Genomic DNA, 21,518 nt, shown 5'->3' with positions numbered 1-21,518 from the left:
TAATAAAATATTGGAGGTTTTAAACAATAAAACTATACTGTTTAAGATAAAGCACACTGTAAAAAATTTGCTGTAGTTTTGCAGCTGTTTGCCAGTAACTTACTGTAGATTTAAATCGATGTTATTTACTGGCAACAGTTTGCTCAAAGTTAAATGAACATTAAACATTAACAAGTCTTTGTCTTTACAGAATAAAACTATAAAATAACAACCTAATGCAAAGCATTCTGGGAACCAGAAATCTTCATCAACCTTTTTCTGTTTTTTTCCTTCAGATTTTGGTTCCCAGAATGCTTTGCATGAGGCTGTTATTTTAGTTTTATTCTGTAAAGATAAAGACTTGTTAATGTTTAATGTTCATTTAACTTTGAACAAACTGTTGCCAGTAAATAACATCAATTTAAATCTACAGTAAGTTACTGGCAAGTAGCTGCCAATAATACTGTAATTTCTACAGATTTTTTTAACAGTGTAAGGATACGTTTGGAAACTTTCAAAAAATCTAATTTAGTGTAACATGTGGTGTGGACAATAAGTATGTTCCCCGATATTCAGAATAGTAGTAGAGTTTTCAATGACATTCTTTAAACTTTACGTCCCTGATGCATATAGGGACGCTAGAGACCTTGTGTGCAGATCTTAGAGGCTTTTTCACAGGAAGGGTCGGTATGGAAGGCACGTATTTAGAAGTTCTGGCTTCAGTTCACCCAACCCTGGTCAGATCTCTAGAAGATTCTTACCTCATTCTCTGCATTCCAGCAGCAGGTGGACGGATGTGGACAGTACGTCAAAGGTCAATGCATACTGATTACCAAGATTTTTAAATTGAAATGCTGTTTACATTTGACCTGTGGTAGTTTGTGTAGTTGCTCTTCTGCTTTTCACAGTATTTGTGTAAAAACCTTGCTTAAATTTGTTTCAGTGGGGCCTCTGTGCTTCTTTATGGTCTATTTAGGAAATGACCGGCTGTTTTATGTGCCATGCTAGTGTCACTTTTTCCCCTCCTGTCAAATGAACAGTCCCCAAGATAAAATGACTCTCTGGGGTTAGAGACACAAGGAGGTGATTCTGTGCTTTCCCTGGTCGAGAACAATCCCCCTCTGAAAGCTGAGAGGGGCAGAGATGCAAGAAAATGAAGAAGTGGAGCTCTTGAACAAAGCGGACAGTCCCAGCTGTGATAATCCCTACCTGGCACACAGAGCCAAACCCAGACCAGCAGAAACCGAAGACTACAGATAAGAGAGGGAGGGAGGTTTATTAGATTTACAGAAAAAGAAAATTATGAAAAAGTGAAAGAGAAAGTCTGAATGTATGTAAGAGAGAGAAAGACAGAAAAAGATTAGCTCAGACTGGACAAACATGACTCCAGAGAGCATTGTGGGATATGGCCGGTCCACAATCACTGTGGCCTGTGGCTGTGTTTTCAGAGATATAGATAGCCCTATACAGGCTGCACTGTACTACACTGAGACTAAGTTTGTCTATTCTGAGTCAGTGAACCTTGTCAGGATCACTGCACAGCCCCTATAGCAGCCCCCCATATATTCATATATTCACAGCAAGAAAAATCTATCTATTTATCTGTGTATCAGTCCATCTGTCTATCTATCCATCCATCCATCCATCCATCCATCCATCCATCCATCCATCTATCTATCTATCTATCTATCTATCTATCTATCTATATGTCTATCTATCTGTCTGTCTGTCTATATATTTTGGCCACGTTTATCTAATTCTGTCCCTCGTTTTACTAAATTGTACTCACAATATAATAATTTTTAATAACGTATAAAAACGTGCTGATGTGTTAGTAAATCGTGGGAACGTATTGTTACAGTTTTTTTTTATTCGCTTTGGTACTATTTTCACAAGTAAGGTGTACATTTTCAAAACTGATCCAAACTTATCACACTTGTAACACAGCTAGTCATTCTTTCAAAACCTGATCTCATGCTTTCATTACAGTTATACACTTTTCAGTCCACATAATCATTGTTTCAAACACAAGATTATTGTAATATGTAATGAGAACATTTAATCACAGAAACACAACAGTATGATCTTCTTTCAGTTTAGTACTTTTAACAATCAGTTCATTCAACAGCAAACAATGCAAGATACATGTTTCAAATCACCGTTGTTGCTGGAATAATTACAGTAATACAGGCTACAGTTGCCACATTAGAAGTAATTGAATCCATAATGTTTGTAATAGTATCTATCCAGTGTGTTATCAAAAGGTGTGATGAAGTGTATGAGGTTCTGTGCTAACAGAGTTTGCTGGCAGTACAGTAAATGATTTCACTCTATACCATTTGACTGAATCTATACTGTAGTGGACCTTTACAGATGAAGGTTGAGTTACAGTAATTCGGCAGTCTCTACCATGGTAATCTGTTTACAGTATTGCATACAAACTGTAATGTAAAATGCTGTATTTGATGCCATCTGTCTCCCTTCTACTGATGCATCTCTGATCAATCTGATGTTTTACAGTCATTGACTGTTTCCTCTCCCTTATACTCTATTCTGCTTTACAGTATTTGCACAAATGGCAAATTTCTCTATATCTTTCTCTCTCTCTCTCTCTCTCTCTCTCTCTCTCTCTCTCTCTCTCTCTCTCTCTCTCTCTCTCTCACACACACACACACACACACATGCGTGTGCACACACTTTGAACATCGTGGTGGTTATTATCTATAAATCACTTATGTAAAAAGAATTCATTACATTTGGTTATCCATATCAGAAATTGCAAACAAGTTCTATAGAAACTGTATATTGAATCAATATCTATAGAAATCTATAGGTGTACCAAATGATTCATTGATTAACCATTAAGATCAGTTGGATTTAATAATAGACAAATGTATTAAACTGAACAAGAAGAGATGCAAATCAAAAGTTTGATAGTAAGAGCTTTATGAAAGGCAGTGACTGTGAATGAAACATTTATGTAGATGAAACTCTTATTTTGTGTTGTGAAAAGGATACTTTGTGATTTTGTGTATTGTACTTACACAATTGAAAACATGATGAAATGTTTGAAAAAAGTGCACTTTTGATGATCTGTTGTGATATTAGCACTAAGAGTTTGGAAAATGTACACCTAACTTGTGAAAATAGTACCAAAGCGAATAAAAAAAACTGTAATTTGTGGCCACGATATAGGCCTTCATGTTCTTATTGGTTGATCGTCTTGATTGTTCACAGGTGTTTCTTGTTAGTCATTTGCCTTGGTGTATAAATAGCCCTCATGTTTCCATTGTATCTTGTCTAGTTTTGTTTGTGTAACTGCTGTTGGTGAGTCTCATGTCACCAAGTCAAATTCACATTTTTTGTTGCGTCGGTGCCGGTGTCCGTAACAGTCTCCTTGCCGGTGCTGGTGTCCATGCCGGTACTGTTGTACTGTACGTGCTGGTTCCATGCCGGTGTCGTGCTGGTGTCCGTACCGGTGTCCATGCCGGTGCCCGTGCCGGTGCCATGCCTGTGTCCATGCCGGTGTCCTTACCGGTGTCTGTGACGGTGTCAGTGTTGGTGTCCGTGCCGGTTTCCGTGCCCGTGCCAGTGTCCGTGACGGTGTCCATGTCCGTGCCAGTGTCCGTACCGGTGCCTGTGTCAGTGCCATGCCCGTGTACGCGCCGGTGCCAGTGTCCGTGCCGGCGTCCGTGACGGTGATGGTGCCGGTGTCCGTGACGGTGTCCATGACGGTGTTGGTGTCCGTGCCGGTGTCCGTGCTGGCACCGTGATGGTGCCGGTCCGTGATGGTGCTGGTGTCCGTGCCGGTGTCCATGACGGTGATGGTGCCGGTGTCCGTGCCATTGCCTGTGACGGTGCCCGTGCCCGTGTCCGTGATGGTGTCGGTGTCCGTGACGGTGTCCATGTCCGTGCCAGTGTCCGTGTCGGTGTCCGTACCGGTGCCTGTGTCAGTGCCATGCCCGTGTACATGCCGGTGTCCGTGCCATGTCTGTGTACATGCCGGTGTCCGTGCTGGTGCCGGCGTCCGTGATGGTGACGGTGCCAGTGTGCGTGACGGTGCCAGTGTCCGTGACGGTGTTGGTGTCCGTGCCAGTGTCCATGATGTTGATGGTGCCGGTGTCCGTGCCATTGCCTGAGACGGTGACGGTGCCCGTGCCAGTGTCCATGCCGTGCCGGTGTCCGTGACGGTGTCCGTGACGGTGTCCGTGACGGTGCCGGTGTCCGTGTTGGTGTCCGTGCCCGTTTTATATTGTGTTACCTTGTAAGGCTTTGTTTTTAAAATAGGGACATTAGTTTGTCTGTAATACTTAGTCACTTGCAAAATAGTAAAACCAACATGAAAAAGAATCGTAATAAAATCGTGAATCGTGATTTTCCTGAAAAAAAAAAAGTGATATCATATTTTGCCATATCGCCAACCCCTATAGGCCTACATATATTTCCCCACATGTCATGTGCGGGGCTCCGTAGATTGTGCTACATACTAAACAGTATTAATTTATTGTAATCTGTATATTCTATTCAACATCCAAGACTGGTATGCATTTTATGTATTTCTGCAAACTTGACTACCTTGACTATGGGGTATTTAGTTTGAAATCTCCTCAGTGAGTATACAGTAAGGAAACAGCAGGTCTTTGTTAGCTCTGAGGTATGTCTGCCGTGCCAGCTGTCCTCCCACATTCCTGAGAGCTTGTCCATGTAAGGCAGAAGCAGCGAGTGGCACACACACTGACTGAAGGGCAGCTTTCTCAAGCAGACCTTCGGACATAGTATGAAACCTGCATTTCTGAGTGAGAGGCTACTAAATGAACAAAGCCACACGGTTTGATCATCATAAAAACATGACAACAACAGTATGAACTGTGTTCTCGCTGTCACCATTTATTATCATAGCTCATTGTGGGTGTAGCAACTAAATGAGAAACTATTTCCATTTGTCAATCTCTAAAGGGAACTTTTCGTTCTCAATCCACCTGCTGGGTCTTGTATAGTCAAGAATATTTAAAAGAATAGAGCACAGAACCTTATGTCAATACAATGAAAAGAGAAAAACACAGAGACATTTTTCAAAATTTGAAACATGAAGCGGAGTACATTATTTTAGGTGAACTATCCCTTTTAACAGAGGAACTGCTCTGCCACTCACATTTAAGCCTTTGCTTCCCATAATTCAGCTTCTGTACATTTTCTCACTGCTTTGTGGTCAACACAGATTCATTGCTCGGTCATTGCTCAGAAATTGCATTTGGTGTATCTAGACGTATCTGTGTTTAGTTGCTCTGCCTGTTTGGAAAAGAGATGGAGATGGTTTTCCCTTGAATTTGAATTTAATTCCTTTCTCAGGCATTTTCCCATCAGTTCCTGTAGTCTACTGTAAGACTTTTTTTGGAGTTTGACTCAAGGTGGGTGTGTTTCCGTATGTGGATGTGTGAGGCCAGGTCCTGTGTGTGTGTGTGTGTGTGTGTGTGTGTGTGTGTGTGTGTGTGTGTGTGTGTATTTTGGTGGCAGAAGGATGAGAGATGGTACGGTGCCAGACAGACGCAGCTGTCTTGTGTTGAAGGCACAGATCTCTGATGGATAAATGCTGTAAACAAGAGTTTTCCCAGGCTACTCAAGTCCATTCACGTGACTTTCTTAATTCTCTTTTTGTGTTAGCTTACATTTGATTTCTGACATTAAATGCTAGAAATCTATCGAGACAAATTACACACGGAGTGTACATGTGTATCACAGCACCTGTCTGAAGCAGTCCCAGCTTTCTTAACTGCAGACCCCAATATCATCTCACATGGTTTGTTTGGGACACTGGCAGGAATGTTTAGCAGCTGTTGGGTGTTGTAAAAGATTGCTCTCTGTCTCTCTTTCTCTCTCTCATTAAAGCTACACAGTTACATTTGAGATTTGATTTAACCCAAGATTATTGATTTAACCCTAAAGACGTATTGTACTGATATTTTTTTTAGCCTTTTGGCAATATTTTAATAGTTTTCAGGGTGTTTTTCACTCAGAGAAATCATCTTTTTGACCAAACAGAAAGATTCTAAATATTCAATGTAGAAAATAAAATCTAATTACATTTATATAGTATTTTTCAATAAAATTAACATGATTAAGAATCATTTTCATTTATATCCCCCAAACAGTGGTATTGCTCTTATTTATCTTTATTTACTAAATCATTTTAACACACACAGAAACAATGAATCATTATTTTTAATTGATTCATTACAAAAGTTTCATTTGATTCACGTAAAAGCATAACCTACTTACTTGTTACTGAAGTGTACTTGTGAAAATGCCAGTGAAAAAGTACTAAAAGTACTAGTACTAATAGCCAAATAAAAAAAACACAATATTCATGATTTGGCTTAATTTGATATAGCCAAATAATTTCCCATCATGCTAAACAGCCTTGTTTTTCCCTAGCACCACAGCCTGAAGGGACTTTTTGTGGAAACTTGGCATGTGCTGAGCTTTAATGGAAAATTGCCTAAGCTCTGGTTGGCCAAACTGGCAAGAGAACAAAAATTTGATGTTTAATTTTTTTCTTGTACTCTAAAGGGTTCTACTTGAACATTTCAAAAATACAATCATGTTCTGCTCATCATGTCTATTTTGTTTCTCTCTGTTCCATTAAAAGTCCTGTCAACGACCAGCGCACAGGATCCTGATCTTGCTCACGGCTGTTCCCATGGAAGCTGTTATCCTGCAACCGGTGACCTCTTGGTGGGTCGGGAAACGAACTTGAAAGCATCGTCCACCTGTGGCCTGCGGAGGAGAGAACCCTACTGCATTGTCAGCCATCTGCAGGTAACCACACCATACACACACACACCATTTTGAGCTTTTTGTGAAGATGCTGATGCTGCAGTGCATGCTGATCCTTTCCATTTTCGACTCTTGACCTTATGTAGGAAGAGAAGAAGTGTTTCCACTGTGATTCACGGCGACCTTATGAACCTTCTGTCAACCCCATGAGTCACCGCATCGAGAATGTCATCACCACCTTCAAAGCACACCGCAAGAAGTCCTGGTGGCAGTCTGAGAATGGTGAGAGAATGACCTTCGTATCAGACGAGCTGAACTTTCTTGGGCTTTTAATGCTTTATGAGACTCATAGATCAGAGTCAGATCTGCATGGCCACCACAGCTCAACATGTCTGTGTTAACCATTGCACCGTGGCTTCAACCTCAGCCAACTGTTAGTTAAGACATACAGAAAACCATGTGTGCTAATCGACAGCTTCAGCCATGTTTTGATGGAAATCCACACATCCGTTTGGTTTCATTTGTCAAATGTAGAGTAATATGTTGCCAGGAAATTTGATTGCCTCCCTGAGCCCTCCAAACCCAGCTGCTTGGCAGGGACTGGAAACGCTTCACATGTATTATTAGAAGGTTGATGTTTAGTGTGTCTATTAATAACACAGAGGCTGAGGGAGAGAGATGCATGTACTCAGAATGAAGCCCAGTGCTGGGGCAAATCAGCCTAAAACAGTTCATAGAATAAGTCATTAAGACTTTGTTTTTTGAAAGAAATTAATACTTTTATTTAGCAAGGAAGCATTTAATTGGTCAAAAGTGACAGTAAAGAATAAGAGCAAAATAATTAAGTGTTTTCAACATTGATAATAATAAGAAATGTTTCTTGAGCAGCAAAACAGCATATTAGAATGATTGAAGACTGGAGTAATGATGCTGAAAATTCTGCTTCACAGGAATAAATTACATTTTAAAATATATTAAAATAGAAAACAGTTATTTTAAATTGTAATAATATTTCCCAATATTACAGTTTTTACTGTATTTTTGCTCATATAAATATAGCCTTGGCGACCATTAGAGACTTCTTTCAAGTACATTGCATCTTACCGACCCCATTTAAACGGTAATGTAAATTTATGTAAATAAAAAAAATATAAATGATATATTATATAACTAGAAATTACATGTGCTAGTTAGCTAATCAAATTAATAACCACATGTATCTGTATTTGCTGACAAAAGCCCCCAAATGAGGATAATTCAAAGACATTACATACAGTCATTGAATACACATACAAAAAGTGGCTTTAAGAGTCAATAATGTAATTTAGTTCCATATGTTTAACATAAGATGATAACTAGCCTACAGTCCACAGTGATATTCTCTATGGTAAAGATGACGTTATGCGCCAACTGTCGGCATTTCTTTGTCCGTTTTCTCTCCTAATCTGCTCGCATACTGTATTTTAATACAACATTTAGCAGAATGTCCAATAAAACTGTTCTCATTTACATATTTTCTGTCATGCAATGGAAAGAGTATGATATGACTGACTACATGTTAACCAGCAGTTCAAAAAGTCGCTAGAATTGTCACTAGTCACATTTTTGTACGAAAAAAGTTGCTAGAGGGGTCTGAAAAGTTGCTAATCTAGCGACAAAGTCACTAAATTGGCAACACAGGCCATTAACAACTTAAATTGACAGCCTTAACTTTTTGTAGTACAATAATGATGGATGCTCAGAATGGAAGTACAGTAACAGTCAAAAGTTTGGAAACATTACTATTTTTAATGTTTTTGAAAGAAGTCTCTTATGCTCATCAAGCCTGCAGTTAAAAAAAAAAAAAAAAAAAAACAGTAATATTATGAAATATTATTACAATTTAAAATAATGGTTCTCTTTTTTAATATATTTTAAAATGTAATTTATTTTTGTGATGCAAAGCTGAATTTTCATCAGCAAGTACTCCAGTCTTTGGTGTCTTATGATCCTTCAGAAATCATTCTAATATGATGATTTGATACTCAGTTATTATCAATGATGGAAACAGTTGTGCTATTTAATATATTTTTTTGGAATACTTTTTTCAGGATTCATTGATGAGTAAAACGTTAACAGCATTTATTCATAAAAACAGCATTTATTCAAAATAAAAACATTTCTAACAATATAAATCGTTACCATCACCTTTTATCAATTTAACGCATTCTTGTTGAATTAAAGTACTAATTTCTTTAAAAAAAAATAGTTATTGTTCCCAAACTTTTGAACGGTAGTGTATATTGTTACAAAAGATTTCTATTCTAAATAAATACAGTTCTTTTTAACTTTTTATTCATCAAATAATCCTGAAAAAAGGTTATAAAAAAAATATTAAGCAGCACAACTGTTTCCAACATTGATCATAAATCAGCATATTAGAATGATTTCTGAAGGATCATAAGACACCAAAGACTGGAGTACTTGCTGATGAAAATTCAGCTTTGCATCACAAAAATAAATTACATTTTAAAGTATATTAAAAAAGAGAACCATTATTTTAAATTGTAATAATATTTCATAATATTAGTTTTGTTTTGTTTTGTTGTTTTTTTAACTGCAGGCTTGATGAGCATAAGAGACTTCTTTCAAAAACATTAAAAATAGTAATGTTTACAAACTTTTGACTGGTACTGTATGTACAAGAGTGCAGATACAGAGGAAGTTTGTTAGTTGTAGTTGATTTGGCTGTATTTCAAAGCTCAGATGTCCAAGCTCACCCTGACATACACTCACTCCCTAAGCCCTGCAGTATTGCAGATAATTACAGACAGCCTGTTGCTGGCATACCCACAGAGAGAGGCAGAGAGCATGAAAGAGGAAACCACAACTCTAATAGAGCAGAACATGGAAGAGAAGGATGGAAAAGAGCAAGAAAAAGCTGCAGGATGATACCTGAACCTAATGCACCCACAGCATTTATTGTTTACTCTGTTAAGTGCACTTGTGGGCTGCAGTGTTGGGTGTTGGGGAGTTACTAACTAAAAGTAGTGACGCCACTAACTTAACTACATGTTCGGATGATAGTAGTTGATCTATTTAAAAAAATAATGTTGACTGCTAAATGGTTGTTTTTAATGTAACATTGTATTGTCTACTCAATAGCTATTTAGCTATAAATATATTACTCAATATAAAGTAATATATTTAGATATAAACACAGTGCTTCTTTTTGTTAGTGGCTTATACTCTACTTCTGATTTTTTACTACTTTAATTAGCTTGTAGCTTGGCAAGCTACACTTACAGAGAAGCTTTCCAAACACTGATGGCTGATGGGCTGAAATTATATTTAGATCTTATATGTCATTTTATCCCAAACAATACCTCTTTACATCTTAACAAAGTTCCTTTAATAGTTTAAGTGCATGAGGGAGGTCCCTGTGTGTCAGATGTGTATCTTCTCTGTGCTCAGCGAATTAAGTATGGGCATTTTCAGGGAATGGTCACTATTTTTGCTCATGGTTACTATGGCTTCAGTGACTTTTCTGTAACAATGCTGTATAATGAACAGTAGATCAGTTGTTCAGCACTTGTGTGTCTCACAAGTGGCTCCTGTCGTGGCCCCTTTATTGCTTTAATGTTCACAATTATGACAAAAATATGGGGGTATGTCTAAATAGTAACAAAAGGCCCTATTACCAGTACCCTGTTCGTGGAAACTGCCTTTTCTTTGGGTTTCTTCATGATGTGTCATGTGTTCTATAGGGTAAATCTGGTGCTACACATGAGAGTAGTCTTTTTCATGGCTCTTTGGCTTGTGCTCTGAATTGAGGCTTAACGACTTCCTCCTCCAGCCGAAACACTGAAACATGAATTGAAAAAACAGCATGTCATTCAATCAATTTCCTTTTGTGCTCTACTTGACCTCCGCTCCCTCATTTTCTTCTGCTGTGGTACAACCTGTCTCTCTCTTTTCGTCTCAGCGTCCCTTTCCTTCCTGTTTGGCTGTTGATTATGAAACATAGGTTAAATCCAGCAGTAACACAAAGGGCTGCTGCAGTGCACTCAGTTACAGCTTTGTAATGGTAATGCAGGAGGCACAGGTGAGCTCCATATGGTACCAGCTCTGCAGAATACAGGCCGTCTGTCGCTCCAGATGAATAATGAACTGTCGAAGTAGGAACTGCACAGAAAAAAAGTAGATTGTTAAACCACCTCATCTATTTCTAGCTCTGCTCAGTCACTAGGACACTGTGTTTGTAACGTGCATATTGTTGTTCATTGTTATTCTGAGTCAGAGCCTTATTACATTTCCAGATAAAGTGTTTGAGGAAGGAAAATGTGAGAACTCTTGCACTGCAGCACCGGAGTTGTTGAAACAATTTCAGATGTACTCTGTATTAATAACACCGGCAGTCTGCTAGCAAAGATAAGTTTAAATAAGATTTTTTTTTCTCTTTTTTTATTACAGAATGTTTTAGAAGTCAAATAGGAATCAGGATCTGTTTGTAGTCATTAAAGTGATACAAATGTTGAACCAACATATAGAGCAAAATCTTCCTCAGCGACACTAATATGGACATTTTTATATCTTATGGTCTTTGAGTTATATTAAAACTTACACATTTCTGTCATATAACCTTTATATTTTGTTATATGGGTCACACTGACAAATTAAAATTTAACAAAATATGCTTATTGTGCATCATTTCCAATCAATCTGCAATTTAGGTAAATAAAGCAAAAAGCATAAACATATTATTTAATTTTATTTAGTATACATATAATGATAGCGATAAAAGTATCATTAGAAATTTGGCCATTTTATTTAAATAATAGATTAATTGATTTTATTATTATTAGATTATTTATTAGATTATTTAGCCTATGTAAACTGCTTAGTAGACAAATTAAAAAAACTAATAAGTGTGAAAAAAGTGTTTTAAGACAGAATATTTTCCTCAGGGTCAAAAGTGGTTATGTTTGATAAGGATAAAATAGTAATGAGGGAGTATTTGTTTTAATTTTGTTCTTTACACAACATCTTATTACAGCAGAGGGGACTTTTGTGTAATTGTTGTAATAGTCATTGTTGACGCTTTGGATCATTAATGTGAACATGAACTCTTTTCTCTTCTCAGGGAAGTCTGACGTTTACCTTCAGCTGGACCTGGAGGCAGAGTTTCACTTTACTCATCTCATCATGACATTTAAGGTAAGATGTTTTCTTTCCTCCAAGAAATAACCTTCACCCTTGAAACACTCCAAAACTGACCTCATGCTGTCAATTGTTTTTGTACACAGACTTTCCGTCCAGCAGCCATGTTGATTGAGCGATCTGCAGATTTTGGCCGAACCTGGCAGGTGTATCGTTACTTCGCCTCCGACTGTGAGTTCAACTTCCCGGGAATTTCTCAGGGTCCTCTTCGTAAGGTTGATGATGTTATCTGCGAATCCAGATATTCTGACATCGAGCCGTCGACAGAAGGAGAGGTGAGAGTTATTCATTTGGAATACTTTGCATCATTTCATTTGTTTGTAATTCGTTTGCTGAACTGCACTTTCTCTTCTCTCAGGTGATTTACCGTGTTCTTGACCCTGCTATTCGGATCGAAGACCCTTACAGCCCTAACATTCAGAGTAAGTGAACCTTAACAATCCTAACCTCCAACTGGACGCAGCTGAAATGGTTTTGCTCTGTTGTCCATGGCACAGGTCAGTTCACATATTTCAGTTTCTAGTTTGCTGCTGTCCATGCTACCTCTTTATTAAATGGCAGATGGAGGAAATGTAAAATGGAAAAAGCAGCTGATTTCTTCCCCTCAGGCTGTTGTTCCTGTACTTTAACTGTCATTCCCCAGGAACAACATGAACAACCTATTCCTTCTTATAACAGAGAAGTGCAATATGTCTCATGAACAGGTCTTAACTTTACGCTTAACTTTTCAACAGCCAGATCTTTTTAAAGACTTATTTCCTCTGATATGTAAATTAGCATTTGTTGTAGGTGTTATTTTGTCCTAATATATTAAAATTATGTAATTGGTATCTAATTTATATACATTTTTAAATGTTCTAATTTCTGTATATTTAGATAAAATGTATATAAAAATAAATGTATGTGTTACATTCTGTTTATTATTATATATTACCAGTATTGGGGATAAAGTTACTTTTTAAAAATAACATTACAATATTACATTACCCTCTGAAAAAGTAACTAATTGCATTACTTACGGTAGTTACTTTATATGGAAAGTAATGCAGTACGTTAGTTTTTCATCACCTGGGCTGGGCTTACTTGATTGTTTTTAATAACAAAAAAAACTTACTTAAGCAATAAAAAAATAAAACACAAAATTAACATATTTAATTATTGCAGGTTTGTGTAATATTCTGAGTTTGCATTTCAACATTAAAAAGGACACGGCACAACATTAAAAAGTTACCATAGTAAAAGCAAAAACATTAAAACTACCATAGTAAAAACATTTAATACTGAGTTAATACATAAAATACAAACCAACAGATTCTCACCTGGTTATCCCATTTCTTCTGGAATTTAAATCTTGGCGGATTCACAACCAAAAGCTGCGCAATGTTGTGGCATCATTGATTCTCACTGTGAGTGATGACACTCTGACCGTTGCAACTCAAGATGGCGGGCTCGCCAATGTGTCTGGAGCGGTCAAATGTGGCATCATCTACATATATCTATGAGCATAGAAAGTAACAAGACATAAAGCTAACAGGAACTAAACACAGGAAGAGAACACAGAAACAATAGAAACCGAAAAACTTCAAAATAAGAGTTCAACACAAGACAGGGGAACATAGGCTGGGATCATGACAAGATGAAATATCTTCAGTTTTTATGTTGGATGGTCAAATAATATTGGATGACCTCATTGGCCTAGCATAAGTGTGTTGAAGTAGTAGTATAGAATTAGCTGATGATGAACATGCCAGTTCAGCTGGTCAGTGTATTATTCCCATACTGCTGTGAGTCATGCACAGTGTGAGTGTGTATAAATTGATCTCACACTGTGTGGCTCTCACTTTCTGTTATACTGATCATCTAGAGCATGACTGGAACAAACAGCATGTGCACAGTAGCTGGATTCTCTGATGTTGAGATATGCGCCTCTCACACTCCACGATTTTCTCTCCAACTCTTTTCCTTATAAATCACACAAGTTCCACTTCATTGAGTGTCTCTGAAGCGTAACAGCAGCCTATCCACCACACTCCTGCTAAAGGCCTCCACGCTCAGCTGACTGTGACCTCCCACTGAGGAGCAAGCCATTGGCTCAGGGGAGAAGGGGTCAGAGGTCATTGGTTAACAGGGTTTAGCGATTTTTTACAGTGGTTGGAGAATGTTCTCATAATTAGGTGGTCGTGATTGTATGCTTGATGATCATTTGGTGTGATTTATGATCAGTGTTCACCAGGGCTGCAGTGATTTCCATTTCAATACATTTAAAAATGTTATTTATTCCTGTAATGGCAAAGTTGAATTTTCAGCATCATTACTCCAGTCTTCAGAGTCACATGATCCTTCAGAAATCATTGTAATATGCTGATGCATATAACCCCAATGCCTACATTGCAGACCAGCTGAAGATCACTAACCTCCGTCTGAACTTCACCAAGCTGCACACTCTGGGTGATAATCTGCTGGACTCACGGCCTGAGATCAGAGAGAAATACTACTATGCCATGTATGAGCTGGTTGTCAGGGGCAACTGCTTCTGCTATGGCCACGCCTCCGAGTGTGCTCCTATCGACGGCATCAGGGATGACATTGAGGGCATGGTGAGTTACCAAACTATAGCTAGATGTACATGCTCATTTAGCTTATTTAGACTACCTTTGCTGCCTTAAAATAGCAGGAAACGAAAGTTGCGATAGTGTTTTCTAACTATTGTGATATACGTGCATATATAATGTATATCCGAGTGAGACAGCTTCTCGCACAAGAAAAAATGTAGGGTGGGTCTTGATTTTGTTCATCGGAAAATTGATTCGATGGTTGTGACTTGCTATTGCTGTGATGTCATGTGATTGACAGGTTGTCCCGCCCTCGTGCCAGTAAACACATCATCAGCTGCAAGAGGGAGGGGAAGTTATTTTGATTAAAGATTACAAAGGCACATGAATTATATATATATAAAAAAAAACGATTTGCACAGATGAATCATTTATATAAATACTTCAATGTTCCATAAAAAACAAGTCAATTTTTTTTTTTTATGGTAACTTCAAAGTTAATCTTTAAAAACACTAACAATTTAATAACACTGTTAAATGTAATCTTAAAATGGATATCCATTTTCATACTGTACATTAAAATGTTGTAATGGCTAAATTCACTTGTAGCATTTAAAATGGTTTAGTTTTTAATGTTTTATTTACATATTGGTTATTTAGACAAAGTAGTATAGAATTTTTGACCATTTAGTCATCGACCATAATATGAAAAAAAGTATCGGCTTATTGTAATGAGAGACAAACATTAAGTTGCCAGAGAGGTTAATACTACAATATGAGGTGAAGTTTGGCGTTTCCATCTCTATTCTCTAGGTACACGGGAGGTGTGTGTGCAAACACAACACGAATGGACTGAACTGTGAACAGTGTGATGACTTCTATAATGACCTGCCCTGGAGACCAGCTGAGGGCCGAAACACTAACGCCTGCAAGAGTAATTATCAATAACCATAATAATATTGCTCATGCAGTGCATACAGGCATAGATTTCTGATTCCACAGTTAACACTTTCCTCTTTTGCCCAGAATGCAACTGTAACGGTCACTCCAACAAGTGTCATTTTGACATGGCGGTGTATCTGGCTACTGGGAACGCCAGTGGAGGCGTGTGTGACAACTGTCTCCACAACACCATGGGCCGCAACTGTGAGACCTGTAAACCTTTTTACTATCAGGATCCAGCTAGAGACATCAGAGACCCTAGGGTCTGCGTGGGTAGGTGTGAGATAAATGCTAAACATATACGTTTATGCATTGTACTGTGTACGTTTGCTTATGTCTATTCTCTCTGGCAGCCTGCGATTGTGACCCAGATGGTTCTCTGAACGGTGGCATTTGTGATGGGCATGATGACCCCTCTTCACGCATGATTGCTGGGCAGTGCCGTTGTAAAGACAACGTTGAAGGTCCGCGCTGTGATAAATGCAAGCCTGGTTTCTTTGGGCTCAGTGCTAGCGACCCTCGTGGCTGCCAACGTAAGTACAAGCCGATACCAATCAGCTGATAAATATATTTCATGTTATAACCAGTAAATATCCGATATTAAAAATATATACTATAGCCAATATAACAACACTACTGTACAAAATTTGGTCTCTGTAAGATGTTTCTGAATTAAATGCCTCAGCACTTTTAAACCACCACCTATTTGACGAAGATTTTTCTGATATATTTTACTGATTCACAATCATTGTCTTTCTCTCACTGGTCTGCTTTAGCATGTAAATGTGACCCCAGGGGTACAGTGTCCGGTAGCTCCCAGTGTGACCCTGTTAGTGGAGACTGCTTCTGTAAACGCCTGGTCACTGGACACAGCTGCAACCAATGTCTGGTAAGCAGAGCAGAAAAACAAGCAGTTTATGATTCCCCATACACCTCTCTGAGAACATTTGGGTTATCATTCACCAATAAGCACTGCATGCTTACTTGTACCTTGTATCCTCTCTACTGGATGGGAACATGAACTGAGAATGTTTGCTCAACACTGTCTGTATTTAGCCCAAGGCCTTATGGCAGATGGTGTAGGTTTGCACACAGCTTAAAATGGAATGAAAGGAAGAACAGTGTCCTGAAATTAGACCAGCTATAAATGCATTTAGTATTAGAGTGATGTCACATCATTTTATGGATAAATTCCATATGTTTAAAACTGTATTTGGATATGGTAATTTGTTAGCATGACATGGTATATATCAAAGTATCACGGTGTTCCATCAGCATACCATGCCATGGTTCTGTCACAGTATTTTGTATTGTACCTGTAGCCAACAATCTGAATATTAAATGTCATATTGGTGTTTTTATTCTCCTACAGCCTGAGCACTGGGCCCTGAGTCATGATGCCATTGGCTGCAGAGGGTGTGACTGTGATGTGGGTGGAGCTACAGACAACCAGTCAGTATTGTACAGTTTATGAGGATTCAGACTTTTGGCAGTTTTTAAATAAATACATACATACAATACAAAATAAATACATACAATTTAATTGACATAATAATGATGTACTTTGTGTAATTAACTGTCTTCAGGTGCTCAATGGAAACAGGGCAGTGTCACTGTCGGAGTCACATGATTGGACGCCAGTGTAACCAGGTGGAGTCTGGATATTTCTTCATGGCCCTCGACCACTACATTTACGAGGCTGAAAATGCCAAACTGGGTCAAGTAAGTACAGAACTGGGAAAAATAAGCAACATGATACTCAAGCAACGGAACAAATATTTGTAATTAAACATAACAGGTGCATGCCAAGTGGCAAAAAGAAAGTAATATAGATATATTCTAAAGATATTATGATCAAATATTTCTTGGGGATGATGTACTTACATAAAATTTCTGGCCGATTTCAGTACTTACATAATATGAATAAATATATATTTAAAAAAAAGATTAAATATGATAAAAATATAAACATTTTATAAATAAATAATAATTCCACACTGTTTTGTCTAAATTAAACGTAAAACACTAAACTATAACCAATTGTTTAAAATGCAAGTGACATCACAACATTACATTGTACAGTATAAAATAATTTCTAAAGATTACAGTAAACAGTTTATATTTAATAGGGCTCTGCGTTTGAAGAGAGAGAGTACCAGCCGGGCCGTCCCGTCTTGTGGACAGGCACTGGGTTTGCACGGGCTCCTGAAGGTGGTACGCTGGAGTTCGCCATTAACAACATTCCATATTCTATGGAATATGACATCCTCATTCGCTATGAGCTTCAGGTAAACTGTACACTTAGACATTACATGTCCCCCCATTGGCTTCATAGGCATACTCAGAGAAGAAGCGTGTTATAGATTTACTCATATGCGTTTCTGTTTTTAAAGATGCCACGGGACTGGGAGGAGGTCCGTGTAATGGTGATTAGACCAGGCCCCATTCCTACCAGCAGTCCATGTGGAAACACCATCCCTGCAGATGATCTGCTAACCTTATCGCTCCCCTCTAGTGCCAGGTCTGTGAAACACACGTATGAATGTTTAAAAAGGACGATTCACCTAAAAAGGAACTTCTCTCATTATTTACTCACCCTCATGTTGTTGTTTCGTTCTTCTGTGGAACACAAAAGATGATATTTTGAAGTGTTTCAACTGTTTTTGTCCATACAATGAAAGTCAATGGGTTTCAAAACAACATAGGACCTCACTGACTTTCATTGAGACATTTTTAAAAAAAATCTTCCTTTTTGTTCCAAAGAAGAAATAGTCATACAAGTATGGAGCGACGTGAGGGTGAGAACATGTAAAAAAAAAAAAATCAAGTAGGCTTATGTTTTCCTTCACTTCTGTATACCAGAATCTTCTCAGAAAGTCATTTTTACTTATAATATGTCTGTTGTACTGCTGCAGGTTTGTGGTTCTACCTCAGCCAGTGTGTTTGGAGGGAGGAGTGAGTTACAAACTGCGTGTGGAGTTCATCCGATACGCTGACAGGAACAGCATCCTTACCTCCACTAATGCCTTTGTACTTGTTGACTCTGTAAGCATAAATCTGTGATTTTATTCAACTGATTTCTTCATGTTCTGTCTCATTTTGACTGGTTCCGTTCTTCCCCTCACCTCCCTAGATTGCCCTTCTCCCTCGTTACTCTTCTCTAGAGATGTTTACCGCGGGAGACCCTGCCTCCGTTGCACGGAAGCAGAGCTATGAGCGTTACCGCTGCCACGAGACTGCCAAGAGTGTGTCCCGCCCACAGATGAGTGAAGTGTGTGCTAAACTCATCACCAGCATGTCTGCCCTCATTAACAACGGCGCGCTGCGTGAGTGTCAACAATGAATTTAGGGGTTGAGATGTGAATATTGGGGTTTGTTTGTATTTGTTATTATTAAGAATAGTACTTTCCTCCCGCAGCTTGTGAGTGTGATACTCAGGGTTCGCTCAGCTCAGAGTGTGATGTCCGTGGGGGTCAGTGCCGCTGCAGGCCCAACATATCAGGCCGGCGCTGTGATAAATGTGCAGCGGGGGCTTATGGATTTGGCCCTTCCGGGTGCAAACGTAAGAGACATTACCATTCAAAAGTTTTAGATTTGTAATTTTTTTTTGTAAAGTCTCTTCTGCTCACCAAGGCTGCATTTATATAATCCAAAATACAGCAAAAACAGTATTGTGAAATATTTTTACAATTTAAAATAACTGTTTTCTATTTGAATATATTTTAAAATGCAATTTTAAAATATTTAATCTGTGATGTAAAGCTGAATTTTCAGCATCATTACTCCAGTCTTCAGTGTCACATGATCCTTCAGAAATCATTCTAATATGCTGACTTCTCAAGAAACATTTCTTACAGTTAAAATAAAATATAATAAAAATAAATATATATATTCACAGTATTACTGTTTTTGCTGTATATTGGATCAAATAAATGCAGCATTGGATAGCAAAAGAGACTTATTTTAAAAACATGAATAAACTTACTGATCTAAAACGTTTCAATGGTAGTGTACATCAATAACATTTTGCATTTTTGTTTTGTTTTCTTTGTCTTTCCTTTTTTTACATTTGTATTTGTTTTTCTTTCTTTAGCTGTTTTGTTTTTTGTTGTTGTAGTTTTCTTATTTTGTTTTTGTTCCTTTGTTTCTTTTTGTTTGTTTTGTTCTTTTGTTTTTATTGTAGATGTTTGTTTTTTGTTTTGATTTGTTGTTTTTATTTATTTATTTCTTTTTGTTTGTTCTTTTCTTTTCTTTTGCATTTGTTGTTGCTGTTTGTTTTGTTTTATTTCTTAATTTTTTCTTTCATTTTTTAATGTTTAATGTTAGTTTAATTGTAGATGTTTTTTTAATTTGTTTTTTTGTTTGTGTTTTTCTTTCTTTTGCATTTGTTGTTGCTGTTTGTTTGTTTGTTTTTTCTCTTTTAAATTTTATTCTATGTTTTTTGTTGTTGTTGCTGTTTGTTTTATCTTTGCTTCTTGCTTTTTATTTTTTCATTTTTATTTCTTTTTGATTGTTTGTTTGTTCTTTTATTCCTTACTTGCTTCATTCATTCATTCATTTTTCTCTTTGTCTTTAGTGTGTGAATGTAGTTTGGAGGGCTCTCAGAGCCGTTTCTGTGACCAGTACACAGGACAGTGTCCATGCCGGCCTGGTGCGTTTGGTCAGCGCTGTGATGGTTGTCAGGCTGGACACTGGGGCTTCCCGAACTGCAGGTCTTGCCAGTGTAACGGCCAAGCTGACGAATGCCACCAGAGGACTGGAGCTTGTCTCAACTGCAGAAGCAATACAGCAGGGGACCAATGTGAAAGGTACAAGTAATAAAGCAGGCATTTTTGATGTTTTAAGCTGTATGGTTGATTTGATAATCACTAACATTAGAGGACACTTAAAATATTTGAGAACAGCAGGATTTTTTAAAGCCTGCAGGCACACAGTGAAAATGGTTGATTTTTCTTTAATGTTTCTCTGCCCATGCTAATGTAATAGATACCTCCTGTCACAGGTGTGCTAATGGTTACTATGGAAACCCGGCCCTTGGTCTAGGAAATCAGTGTCGCCCCTGCCCCTGTCCTGAGGGCCCCAACAGCGGACGCCACTTTGCCGCCTCATGTTATCAAGACAACCGCAACCAACAGGTGGTCTGCAACTGTAACCAGGGTTACAAAGGTAGTTTTAACCCCAGAATTTTTTTTTTCTCTTCCCAGAGATGGATGGAATAAAATGAATGAAGATGAGGTCCGGGTCATGTGCCGTTGCATTTCTTGCATACATGCGACAAGAAAATGTAGTTCTTGTATGACTTCCCAAATTAATAAGTGCTTGAATAGGGCTTGTTTTTGCCATTTAACACCCTGAGTCCATCTGCATCTGGATAGGATGCAGAAAATGTCATAATCAGAGGCCACTGTCAGTCTGATCAGACGTGCAGTGATCATGTGTGTTATCTCCTGTCCCCCCTCAACTGGACACAGGGATTGTAAAGCGCTCTGCAGGGGCAGTCCTCAAGCGTGAGTAACCATGGAGACCCACCCCACCTCTGCTGCCCGACCTCCATCCCGTCCCTCCCTAGCGCATGGCTCACGCACTTCACACCTGCATGTTCATTTGCAGAACCCTCTCAACCCAGTTTAGCAGTGCTGGGGAGGTAACTAAGGCCCTATTTACACCTGATATTAAGATGTGTTTTAGTCGATCGAATCAAAAGTGGACGAAGCTAAATACAGGTGTAAAATATTTTGAGCTTGTCCACTTTCGACCAGAGGTAGTCCAAAATGCATTAGACCGGATTGCTTTTGTAATTTAGTTGCTCATGTGGACAAATGAGTTCGAACAGCCACAAATGACCGCCTACTCTCCGCCTACTGACCTAACACACAAACATTATGGGAAGAGCGCTAGCCAGACAGGATTTAAACGTTCGGCGTGATCTAGCGGCTGTCAGAACAGAAATGAAAGCTGCTGCTCTCCGTGTGTTTTTCCGTCGTCCCCGGTCACGTTCATATGTTAATTGCGCAAACTTATTTCGTCCAGTAGATAAAAAAGATCTGAAAAAAAAAACATACATTTACCTGC

At 38.3% G+C, this 21,518-nt stretch overlaps 1 protein-coding gene across 1 annotated transcript in view; it reads left to right on the top strand.

Annotated features, from left to right (window-relative positions):
- The window catches only part of lamb2 (laminin, beta 2 (laminin S)), a 37,987-nt gene that overhangs the window by 7,114 nt on the left and 9,355 nt on the right, over nucleotides 1–21,518 (top strand). Inside the window, exons 3-21 of the mRNA XM_084098470.1 lie at nucleotides 6,626–6,795; nucleotides 6,900–7,035; nucleotides 11,876–11,949; nucleotides 12,039–12,227; nucleotides 12,311–12,374; nucleotides 14,347–14,549; nucleotides 15,318–15,438; nucleotides 15,531–15,719; nucleotides 15,800–15,979; nucleotides 16,223–16,335; nucleotides 16,819–16,898; nucleotides 17,033–17,168; nucleotides 17,576–17,734; nucleotides 17,840–17,967; nucleotides 18,362–18,491; nucleotides 18,580–18,772; nucleotides 18,865–19,008; nucleotides 20,023–20,254; nucleotides 20,449–20,612. Of these exons, the coding sequence (XP_083954596.1) occupies nucleotides 6,626–6,795; nucleotides 6,900–7,035; nucleotides 11,876–11,949; nucleotides 12,039–12,227; nucleotides 12,311–12,374; nucleotides 14,347–14,549; nucleotides 15,318–15,438; nucleotides 15,531–15,719; nucleotides 15,800–15,979; nucleotides 16,223–16,335; nucleotides 16,819–16,898; nucleotides 17,033–17,168; nucleotides 17,576–17,734; nucleotides 17,840–17,967; nucleotides 18,362–18,491; nucleotides 18,580–18,772; nucleotides 18,865–19,008; nucleotides 20,023–20,254; nucleotides 20,449–20,612 (2,805 nt within the window). The remainder of the gene's footprint in view (nucleotides 1–6,625; nucleotides 6,796–6,899; nucleotides 7,036–11,875; nucleotides 11,950–12,038; nucleotides 12,228–12,310; nucleotides 12,375–14,346; nucleotides 14,550–15,317; nucleotides 15,439–15,530; nucleotides 15,720–15,799; nucleotides 15,980–16,222; nucleotides 16,336–16,818; nucleotides 16,899–17,032; nucleotides 17,169–17,575; nucleotides 17,735–17,839; nucleotides 17,968–18,361; nucleotides 18,492–18,579; nucleotides 18,773–18,864; nucleotides 19,009–20,022; nucleotides 20,255–20,448; nucleotides 20,613–21,518) is intronic.

The sequence above is a fragment of the Abramis brama genome (assembly GCF_963993115.1).
Source record: "Abramis brama genome assembly, chromosome: 22".
NCBI classification, from domain to species: Eukaryota; Metazoa; Chordata; class Actinopteri; order Cypriniformes; family Leuciscidae; genus Abramis; species Abramis brama.
Note: the sequence above shows the minus strand (reverse complement) of the source record. Positions and strands in the feature narration are given on the sequence as shown.